Genomic DNA, 12,133 nt, shown 5'->3' on the forward strand with positions numbered 1-12,133 from the left:
CTAAGGCAGTTTAGATTTCTAATTTTTTAAAAACAATATACCAAATATGTCCATATTCACAACAGGCAAGGCTATCCTCATTTCTTTGCAATGCCACAATATACTGTATCTCATTTTAAAACCCTAAAGTTTCCTCTTTGCCTAAAGATACTGATTCAAAATTAGCCAATTTTATGACCACACTGGGTTGTAATCTAAGTCTTTTATGGTAAGGTAAATGTCATTGATTATAATATTAACTACTGTAACCACAAAGTCCCAGCATCTCCTTAGTGTTGCATAGTTGCCAAACCATCATAGTTAGCACCAGCACTATAATCCAATGGGAAAAAAAGTCCCTTAAATGGGAAATCGTGATCTCTATGCATTCTTCATAAAAGACAAGCAGACATTTAGACAACTTTAGGAATACATACCATATCCTTCAGGTAGATCTGGAGGAGTATGCAGGTGGGTCCTGCTCATGTAATTCCTATGCCTCTGAGATCTAACTCTTCTTTCTGCTAGCCTGGGGTCAAATGACTGTCCACATGTTGCACCATTTATTCCTGTAAGAGGTGTGTTCTCATCCACAAAGCAGCTCAGAGGCCTACCCGGACTGGAATATTCTGATGCTGGCCTATTGAAAAACAACAATCTATGCTTCTTCTATCAAAAGGATATTACAGCCTAAAATCACAGTTAGTTTTAAGTAATGTGTTATGAAACACTAGTTTAGAATCCAAATTCTAATAAATAAATAAATAAAGTTTATTACTCACTTTTAACTATCTGTAATAATCTCAAACAGGATTAAAAAGTAGCAGTTAAACTACAATTCACAGAATTGCAGCTACTGTAAAACTACATCACTTAAAAAAAAAAAAAAAGGAAGCAGGTCATTAGGAACAAGACAAGCAGCCCAAGAAGGCTGGATGCAACAGAGTGAAACAGGGCACAAGTGTTGAGGACCTTCCCTTGGGTTGTGGCATAGCAAATTCTTGGTAAATACAGCACTGCCATCAGACCTCAATATATGAGTTGGGATGGGACGAATAGACTACACTTCGGGTATCTACCTCCAAAGCCCAAACAGTTCTTTTATATGAATATGAATAGATTGGTAGACAGGTGTAACACATTCATAGTAGTTGTCCCTTCAACGATCTGGCTGTTAATGTTTTATACCAGAAGCAGTTTCCAGCTCAGCCCAAGGATAACTGCATAAAGGACATTTTCAGTAATCCAGTCCTAAAATTATCAACACAAGGACTGCTGTGGACAGATTAGTCCTGACAAGGAACGGCTACAGCTGGTAAAGAACCCATATCTGGAAAAAAGTTCTCCTTGCCACAGAGACCACTAATGTCTCCCCTGATAATAGCAGCTCTAGGACCATCCCCATACTGTGCTTCTCTCAGAAATGTTCACACTGTTTGCATTGTATTAGAGATGGAACAAAGAAAACTTGGGAGAAGATGAGAGATCTGACTTCCTACACATTAGCAATAACGGAGTGGCCCGCTTTATAACCAATCATAGCAGAATCAGAAAAATCCTGGTGCATTTTTACTGGTACACAAGTGTCACTGTCTCCCATGCTCAACTGGAAAGAAAATAGGAATAGTTTCTTTAGTGTGTTGTCCAAACTGATTCCTTGTTTTTCCCTTTCCTAGAAAGGATATATAAACCAATAACAAACCCTGATCTAGTTTAATAAAAACCAGAATTCTGTGAAATACTGGCTTATCTTTCTATATAAATACAATCCTTTATTCTTGTTGACTTTATCACCTATTATTGAATATTAAACAAATAAATAAAAATGGGCTTAAGGACAGCTAATAAAAGAGGGATAAGCAACTTCTTTGATCCAGCAGGCATATGTGGAAGTTTGAAATAAAGTGAGTGTTCTAGAAAAACGACTGTTGTAGAGGGAAGTAAAAAAACCTCTCATTTATCTGAAAACGAATTGGGATGCTCTGCCGCTCAAGATTCCGTTTGTCATGTTTTTCTGTGCAAGTGGCACAATTCCAGACAAAAGAATGAGCTGTACCCTTCATTTCTGCTCTCTATGAATGGCCACAGGACTTATAACTGACTGCGACAGTCCTTCTTTTCAACTTTTCTTCTCCCATATTACTGTATGCTGCATTATTTGCATCTGAGCCATGGGAAAGTGCAGTTCATCCAAAAACAAAAGGCACCAGGCTAGAAAGCAGGAGAGTGTGAGTTCTAGCCCCGCCTTAGGCATGAAAGCCAGCTGGGTGACTTTGGGCCAATCATTCTCTCTCTCAGCCCAACTCACCTCACAGGGTGGTTGTTGTGGGGAAAACAGGAGAAGGAAGGAGTATTAGGTATGTTCGCCACCTTGAGTTATTTATAAAAATAATAAAGGCAGGATAAAAAATCTTTTTTAAAAAATGCAATATTTCCTTCTTATGGTTCTTTTAAAAAAAATGCTAAAGTAACTATTTCTTGAGACATAGTCATTTTGAGTTTTTGTAGCAAAAACAGGAAAGAGCCTTGCAGCCTGTTAATGAACAAATGGATAATGCTTAGGTTTTCATAGAACTTCCATGAAAAGATTCTCATAAGGAAATATGTTCTATATTTTTGTATAAAAATGTAACATATATTAAATATGTGAGAAAAAGCTCTAATTTGGGAGGATGGGACATAATGCGGAACAACAACTTAGAATTGGAGAATTCCTAGTACTGACAACCACTAGAGTTCTAGGCATTCAGTACCTTTAACTCTTTTTAAGAATTCTTACCGTGTTGGTCTCTCCCACTGTGTTGTTCGTGTGATATGATTTAAATACTGAATTCTTCCAGAAGCTGTCCTCCTTTCTTCCCAGCTAATTTTTTTTATATTGAAAGAAAAGTATATCTTATAAGCAGGTTGATTTTAAAAGGCTTGATCTCACAGAAAGTGTTATTTATTAAATAAGTTTATGTATTATACATTTTAAACTAACATTCTTTCATTTTTTTGTTATCACTGCAAATATTAAGCACAAATTAAAAGTGCATTTGTGGCATGCAATATATGATTTTGTTCCAGCCTTCAAAAAATTAACTTACCCATCAGGTAAATCATTGTCAAATAGTCTACTGCAATCAACAACTTGCCCTCCTGTGCCTATCCGGTCTCTGGACTGAAGACTTACTGTCAAAAAATAAAAGTCAAAATTAGAACATCATTATGGCATATCTTATGGGGGAATAGTTGGTGAAGACAATGGAACTTGCTGAGAAGGCTAAACTGACTTCTTTGATCAGACAAAAGATAACATCTACGTTTATTGCCGACTGGAAACCTCTTATAGACTTTTTGCATGAAACAGAAAAAAATGAACTCATGATTTATGGTTTTGATGATTAGACAGAAGAATCATCATATAGAATCATATAGAAAAAAGAGAGTTATGTTGTAACCGTAGAGCAAGAGATAAATTTATAAATTTACTTATAACTGCTATAAAGAAGATTGGAAGCTACTTCTTTGTATCCTTTTCTTTCTTTTCTATTTTTTTTTAACTTTCTTTTTTTCCTTTCTGGCACTTTTAGCTCCTTCTTTGATTTCTTTTTTCTTCTTTTCTTTTTCTCAGTTTATATTAGATTCTATTAGTTTTTATCTTCTTTCTTAAAATCTTTAATAAAATTATATATAAAAATTATTATGGCATATCTTGCATGAATCTTTTCAGGCCAGTGATAGATACATTTGGAATTTTGAAAACACGTAGGATGCTCTTATCTTTTTACTGAAGTCTCTGAGGATTTCTCACAGATAGCAGAAAGCAGTTTGATGTATCCTAAAATACAATTATTCTGACCCTGGAAATTTTAGCTCAGGAAATAGGTATTCCTATAACCATGTCTCTATCCCCTTCAATCTGTTCTTCACAGTTGCCTAGTAAAACACATATACTTTTGTTAGAAAAGATTACCTTACTACAATGATTGCTACCATCACATTAATGGATGATTTATTGTGGAATATGGATCTTGTTAATCCTGGAGCTTCTAGCAACTTCTAATATCAGTTGCAATGTTACTTTTTCCATATTCTTGGGAGACACAATACACAGTAATTCCATTCCTATCTAAAGAAGTAAGTCCAAAGTGTGATACTGAGGGAATATGCTCAACCTCATGACATCAGTGTTATAGGATCCTGCAAGATTTTAGTTGTCTCCATGCTCCTGAATGTTGAATTACACTGGAAAAGATAAAAGGAGCTGTAATGAGGCATCACCTGTTTGCTGATAACATCCCATTCTCTTCCATCAAATTCAGGTAAAGAATAATGAATCTATACCCAGAATTAATAATAAACTGAGTATGGGCCAATAAGCGCAACTCAGTCCTGGCGAACCTGAGAACTGTGAACAGATGCTTGGTTTCTTCAGAGAATCTCCTTTAAGGACTATGTGAGTTATGGTGGGTGGGGTGGTGACCAGAAAGAGAGAGAGCCTTCTTAATTAAGACGCTCAGCTTGTGGAATTGTCTCCTCAAAGAGACCTACCCAGTGACATTCTTATGCCTTGGGCCAATCAGATATTTTGCTATCTCATTCTTTTCAACATGCCATTTTTTGCTGTTGTTGTTTCTGTGTGCTATATCTTATTTTTATGTTCTCTCCTCCCATCCCCACCACTGAAAGCTCTGCTGAAGGCTGACATGCCAATCTTGCCAGTAAAGATAAGTCTTTGGGAAATTTAATGCACTGAACACGTGGTCAATATAGAAATGGGACCAATAGAAGCGAATATGTATAGCTCAGGGTTGAACTAATCAAGGAACTACCAGGGGGAAAAATAAAACAAAACAAAACCCCCACCCCCACCAACACTGGCCGGGCATGCCACTGTCTATAAACAGAGCAAACCCCATTCCATTCTAGCACTGAAGATGTTACCTAACCGGGTAACGAAACGTTTGCAAGAAAACAACCAAGCTCAGAGAACCCCAAGGACTCCAAAGAAATGGGACCTCATATTTATCACTTCCCTTATCATTTAGCACAAGTCAATTGATAGGAATTGGATACTTCTATGTAAAAGGGATCTCCATATCAGCGATTTTATTAATTACTACTAATAAATAGTATTATGACATGGTTTTTCACTCTTTTTTTTAATGTTGATATACATCTTTCATTTGCTTTTATTTCATTTGTTATATTTTTGAAGATATAACAAGGCTTAGATACTAGATAAGTATATGTAAATGTAATATCCTATTACTTTTAACAGTGGCATATACAACACAATTACATTGCAAAAATAGTTTAAATGCTGTACGAACAATTCCCATATTCACAGATGCATTAAAAAGACAATCTCTATTGCTAACCTTTCTTACATCCAAAGATTTTTCACAATAAAATAAAATGATAATTCTGTGCCTAAGTGTTGCAAATAATACAACAAAGGCTGTCTGTGTAAACCTAAGTAGTTCTGTTTACTTTATAAAGAGGCCAGTCAAGAATGAAATTGAACACATGACTTATTTGTGGTTTCTGTGGCATTAAGATTAATGGGCTTTTCCTAATCCTGTTTAGATTGGAACTGAAAGCTCAAGTCTAGACCAAAATGAGCATCAACCTAGCAAAAGATAACAGAGGGGCTGGGCCCCACTGCAACCAAAAGGAATGCTGGCATTCTGAAGGTAGGGCACCATCTGCCAACAGACCCCTATGATTCCACCTGCTGGGATCAGCATTTTCAAAAAGAACTTGGAAGAATACAATCTGTAAATCAAATGTCTGGAAATTCTGATTAGATGTAATCGAGTCTTGCTCCAGCATTTAAATCAATTAAATCATAGTCACCTACTGAGTGGAATGGATTCTTAATATTCTTAACACTTTAAACAGTGTCAGGTTGGATTATAAGGTTCAATTTCATTGACAGAGCCTCCTACCACTGACATAATAAAACATTTGAAATGGATCTACTATTTAAATACATAATTTGCAGCATATATGTGACATCAAACTGTATTTTTAAGCATCATCACAACACACGCAAACACGCTTGTCTGTTTCCCTTCTTACAATCAATTCATATGGTTAACAAGTATATTTACAAGATATGAAGCATAACAGGCTTCATCAAAACATAGCTGAAGCAATTTTAAACTATGTTATTTTCAGCAAGAAGAGAAAATAAAGCAGTACATATTATGTAAATTTAGTTGGCTTTAAGCATTTCCATTAAACAGTATCTGACTATCATTATTATTAATCTATATAGATTAAATATACTTGCCAAAGCATAAGTAGAAATGATATGCTGAGTGCAATTATTACCAAGGGAGAAAAAATGAATTCTAAATAATGCTGATAAACAGAAGTACTGTACAAGAGTTGTATACAATAGTTTCTCTTTCCAATCAAAATTGGAATCCAGTCACCCAGCAGAGCTATAGACTAGAGGGGTGAACTCTTTCATTCCACCTATGCTTTACACTCCCGTCTCCCCAGTTCTATTTCAGACAATAGGGGAAACCTCATGAGCAACATGGGAAGAGGTAAAGGGGGGGGAGGTGCATACAAAAGGAAGAAATGGAAATAAAATGTCTCCTTCCTTTTTTATCCATAAAAACATTTGCTGGATCAAAGGGCTTTCATGGACAATCTCTTCAATCTGGTGAACTCTGTACCATTCCTCTTCCATATTTTTACAGGGGCTTCTTCCAAAAGACTATACTGCTTTACCTGTTATATGTCATACTAAGGAAGGAAACTACCACAGAAGCCTTCCAAAACTTCTCTGCCGATAGCGTACAGAATTATGGCAGCTTTAGGTGGAGTTTTCTGTCAAAACTACATAGGGCAATGTCAAAATCATGCCATTCTGACTCAAAACTGACCTAAATAACAGGAGAATCATACTTCACATTCATTTTTCTTTCCATTTAAGAAGCTAATAATCCTGGTGTTTGAAATACATATTTAAATCAAATCATTACTTACCTACTATCTGTCCTCTAACTGTATCGTTGTCATTTGGCCCAAGTTTGCACAGATCTAATCTCTGATCTATAAAAAACAGAGAATAGTGCACTTTATTCCTATGTAATGATCATATAAGGTAACTTCTATGGCAAAATACATATTGCTGGATTAAACATTTCTAGAATTTCAAAAGAAGATGAAAAGCATACTTGTCTTCACTCCCCAAAGGCATGTTCAATCATAGTTTCCACAGAATACTAACTTTAAAGTCTCTCTAAAAGGCTTGCTTGCTTGCTTATTTATTTATTTATTTATTTATTTATTACATTTGTATGCTGCCCATCTCCCCTGAGGGATGACTCTGGGTGGCTCACAATTATTCAAAACATGGAAGTATTTGTGTTCTGTCTACTTACAACCAGTGTCTTTGAGGCGGTTGATAGCATTAGAAAGAAGTCTCACACAACCCAGAAAACCAGCTCCCTGTTTTTTATGGATTTTCTTGTGGTTCCATACACTGATTGTTATAGAGTCAGACTTTCCAATGTATCTGGAAAAAAAAGACAGGAATCAGTAACAAAACATATGTTGACTGCACACCTCTAACAGTCTATGAAACACAGTATTTGACTGCAAAATATTTTTGAAGCTTCAGAGAATAAAAATGGTTATCTGGTGAAGAAGAGGTCTAATGCATTATACACAGATGTGCAAAAGTCTCCATCATAATTTATTTGTAAAAAGATTCTACATTAAGAAATGTCAAAGGAATTTTTAAAAATATCTTATGTAAATCATATACTGCTGACATCCTTTGGCTAGACAGTAAAAGCTTGTCAACAGAAAAAGACTGGTATGTTATTGAGTGTTTAATTTGGGGGAGGAGTTGTAACATTTAAGAATTATGGTTCTCTCTGGGAGATGTTTAGTAAGCTTCTCCCATTACATACATTCTGTCATAGTGCAAACATCTAAGCGTTCAATTTATTAAAACGTATCCTCCTACACTCACTCATTTAAATTGTTTACTTACCCATAACACATACACTAGAGCTGCAATGCATCTCTGGTTATTTAATGTAATTAAGGCTCTCATAGTTTATAGATCAATAATTGACTATTTTCCAAGACTTACAATGGTATGTTTTTGGAAAAGGCTATTCATATAACAATCCCTCTAACTTGTTTCTACATACAATTTCTGCTTGAAATCAAACACGAAATTTCAGTTAAATACCTGCATGTACTGTAAGAGGGCAATAGATGCATTGCACCTGTATCTCTCCAATGACAAAAAGAAGGGAGGAATATCTTCTATGTGCCATCCCCCCAAGAGGCACTCATGAGACTATGGTTCCAGCAAATGGTGTCAGCAACTAAAGAGGGATGATTTCTTAATATCCCATATAATATGCATTTTTGCCCATGTTCCAAGGAAATTATTGAAAATGTTACACATTATTTATTGTAGTGCCTCATTTCTGTTTCAGCATACAGAACATTTTTGGAGCCTCTCGATAGGAAAATCATTTTGGTTTGATTCATATAAAATTGAATATTTAATTAATTTAGACAAGGAGACACCATTATGGAGGTTAGCAAGCTTTGCATGGGCTGCTGCTAAACAGAAATTATTTTTATCAAAAGATCCTAATGTTTCTCCATCATTTTATCTTTGAAATTTAATATTCTTACTGATTTTTGCACATTTAATATATTTTACTCATGTTTGACCACTTTTATGTATATTTTAGAAATAAAATGTAAAGGCAAGAGTCACTGAAGAAGATCCTGATGCTTGGAAAAACTGAAGGCAATTTAAAAATATGCTGGCAAAGGCAAAATGACTAAATTGTATCCCTGATGACACAAGCGTAACCTTACAGGAACTTAGATAAACTGTTATTGATGGACAATCTTAGTAAAATTATATCCATTGGATCATGAAGAATCAGAAGTGATGGAACAATACTACAGCATTTTGCTGATATTACATGCAAAACATATATTGTTCATACATTCTAGAAGAGGTCCCAATCTTTCTTGGACCCCTCATCAAAATTAAAATCAAAGACTGTATTAAATTTTAATAACACAACGTTGAAAAATCTAGGAGACTATACAGAAGTCTAAGAATTGACCATTACTGTTTTACAGATACAGCTCAATAGATCTAGTTCATATTTAATGCTAAACTAGAACCTTTCACAAATGTAAAATTATTAGTGCCAAGAATTTCATATATGTGCTCCATTCTTCTCATAGGTCATCAAAGCTCTATAGTCACAGCATTTTGCTACTGAGATACCATTATCTTTGGCACAGAAACTACTTTTTATAGCAGGAATAAGTTATAAGTCAGAGACCAGTGTCCCCATGTAATAGTGTGCTGTTAGGATAAACATTATCATAGCATCTTATGAACTTACAGTACTATATTATTTCCAGAAGAGGACATTAATGCAAATAGTCTGAGAGAAATGGATTAACCATTATATTAGGCAAAATACTGTATCCTTCTGTATTTTCTAGCCTTCTACAAAAGAAAAAAAAGTATCCAAAATCTGCAATGCATCATTCATATAATATGCTTAGGGTAAGATCTAGTATAGTAAAATGAAGGCTGCAGAGTTTGATCACTTAGGTCTACATCAAATAGTACTATTGACACAGAAGGGAGTTGATCTTGGGAAACCCATAGTTTCAATGAAGAGTAAAGTAAATACTTTCAGAGTTGAGAAGGGAATTTGAGTGGATATGTTTCTTGAAAACTAGACCAAAATGACACTAGGATGATTCTGTAGCCTTAATTCATCTTATATTTCTTTTTCTTTGGTTTTGTTGCAGTTGATAGAATAAACCAGTAACCTGGACTTTTCACATTTTGGATAGGTTCAGGGATCAACGGAATGTACAAGGTATCAGGGAATTTGCCAAAGCCAAAGTAGTTGATAGCATGGCAAACTGCATAACATTCAAACAAATACTCCTATTGATGTCAAAATTGAAATCACACTTGCAAAAAACCAAGGTTAAAAATCATTCTGGGGAAGTGAAAGGATTGAAGAACTCCTAAGCAAAACTACTACTACAGTGATCAACAAAGAATTAAGCAGAAACAGCAGATGCATATTCTTTGTGTAAGTGCAGTGAGGAAAACAGATGTGGGATGCTCCTGCCAAATTATCTATGGAATGTTTTGGACAAGATTCTGCAAAGCTTCAGAACCAATGCTCATAAAACAATGAGACCATGAAGAAAAAAATGTTTCTTCAAACACATTTACTGTTTTTCAAAGGGGACAAAGCAGAAATATTATTATTACTTTTGGTCACACAGTCAGCCAGATGATTAGAATGGATTTGGCATTTTTATCTACCTATCGAGTCCTTCCCAAGGACCTGGGATAGGCAGATGTTGGTGTTAAAGGTATTGTCGCAGGATGTAAGCTGTTCTAAGTAAAGCTGCCTTTTGGAATTGACTGATGGTGATTTTCTCAGTGCCAATGGTGTTCAGGTGGTGCTTCAGATATTTTGGGATTGCACCCAAGGCACCTATTACTACTGGTACTATCTTTGCTTTCTTTTGCCACTGTCATTCTATTTCTATTTGCAGATCTTTGTTAATCTCTCCCAGTCTATCACCATTGATCAGCAACTGTGTCTTCCATTGTACCATTGATCTTTGCACAAAGTTTCTGATGTTTCTAGGCACTTGATTATCCAATCATGTGGCAGGGAGTCAAATGCCTTCTTGTAATCAATCCAAGCTACATTCAAGTTGGTCTTCCTTCTCTTGCAGTTTTCCAAAATCATCTGTTAATTAGGAGCTGATCTTTCATTCCTCTGCTGTTTGGGCAGTTTCCTTTCTGCTCACGTGGAAAGAGCTTGTTTTCAACTAGATGCTGTTGGACTGCATCAGCTGCAACACCAGTTAGGAATTTGAAAGTTGCTGGTAAGCAAGTAATTGGCCTGTAGTTGCCTGGTGCTGCCCCTTTGGTTGGATCTTTCATTATCAGTTAGGTTTTGCCAGATGTTAACTGATCTTCTCTTTCACCTCCTTGCAGTATGTTGTTAAACTGTTTGGCAATGAGTGGGTGCAGACCAGTCAGATGTTTCAACCAAAAACCATGCAGTTCATCTTCAATTGGTGTTGACCAATTCTTGATCTTCCTTGCCCTTTTCTCCACCATAAACCTGCTTGTCTCATCCCCTTTTTAAATCCTATATCAGTCTAGCCACTCTATGCATCTGCTAAAGCTAGCCACAATTCATAAAAAGCATATGCCTTTTAATTAAATCTGCAGGTAGGAAAAGGTGTTACCACACTCCTTCTGATTTTTGACTACCATAGACTAATACGGCTCTCCTTCTACATTGCCTAAACCTAAAATATATGTACATTCTGATCTTTTTATGGCTCTTAAAATGTAGCTAACTGCATTCATTTCAATGAAGGACCAGGTTCAACACACGTCACAGAATGCTTAGTAAAATTTCCAGCAAATTGCCAGGCTAATAGATTGCAGTATCTGCCCAACTGTTGTAATTGTAAAGAACTCCTGAAATTCACTGATCTGACTTCTGTTCACATTCAAAAAGCTATAATACAAGTTATTTGTATGATACATTTTAAAGGAGAAATTTTTAAAAAAGCAACCAATTTGTATTTCATACTAGCTTCCCTTCTACTTTTGGGAAGGTGGAAATACTCCTTTAAAGAAGGGGTGAGGAAACTTTTTTCAGTTCAGGATCACTTAGAATAATCTATCAGTGACTGGGCTATTTTTTTTTTCTCTCCTGCAACTTTCTTCTCTCTCCTCCCCAATTTTTCCCCAACCCAATAGGATGCCAGGGCAGGAACAGATTCCTCTTGAAAGTTTCCTGATATGCCTACTTAAGAGAGTAGTCTTCTAAGTAGACAGCTTTTAGAATTATGTCATGGGCTACTATTGCCCAACTTCACTTTAAAGAAATAATACTTGGGTGATGTATAAACTTATGATATGTCAATTAATACTTAAGCAGGGATCATTAGAAGTGAACATACTGGGATAATAACTGGTTTCTAAAACAACTTACTAGCCTTAGTTAAAGGAAGGATAATATATCTATGGCACTAAAACCATTGTACTACAAGTCCCATCATCACTGAGCACTAGATATGCTTTGAGAAGCTGGTG

The 12,133-nt window shown here is 35.6% G+C and overlaps 1 protein-coding gene across 2 annotated transcripts in view; it reads right to left on the bottom strand.

Moving 5' to 3' along the window:
- The window catches only part of SMURF2 (SMAD specific E3 ubiquitin protein ligase 2), a 96,098-nt gene that overhangs the window by 30,626 nt on the left and 53,339 nt on the right, over positions 1-12,133 (bottom strand). For both annotated transcript variants that reach the window (XM_088138268.1, XM_088138267.1), the window contains exons 4-8: positions 7,368-7,501; positions 6,970-7,035; positions 3,069-3,153; positions 2,759-2,842; positions 417-619 (exon numbers count right to left, since the gene is read on the bottom strand). In XM_088138268.1, coding sequence (XP_087994394.1) covers positions 417-619; positions 2,759-2,842; positions 3,069-3,153; positions 6,970-7,035; positions 7,368-7,501 — 572 coding nt within the window. The remainder of the gene's footprint in view (positions 1-416; positions 620-2,758; positions 2,843-3,068; positions 3,154-6,969; positions 7,036-7,367; positions 7,502-12,133) is intronic.

The sequence above is a fragment of the Python bivittatus genome, unplaced genomic scaffold (assembly GCF_059951505.1).
Source record: "Python bivittatus isolate LINGU-HERP-01145 unplaced genomic scaffold, Pbiv_v1 ctg000220_np1212, whole genome shotgun sequence".
Taxonomy (NCBI): domain Eukaryota; kingdom Metazoa; phylum Chordata; class Lepidosauria; order Squamata; family Pythonidae; genus Python; species Python bivittatus.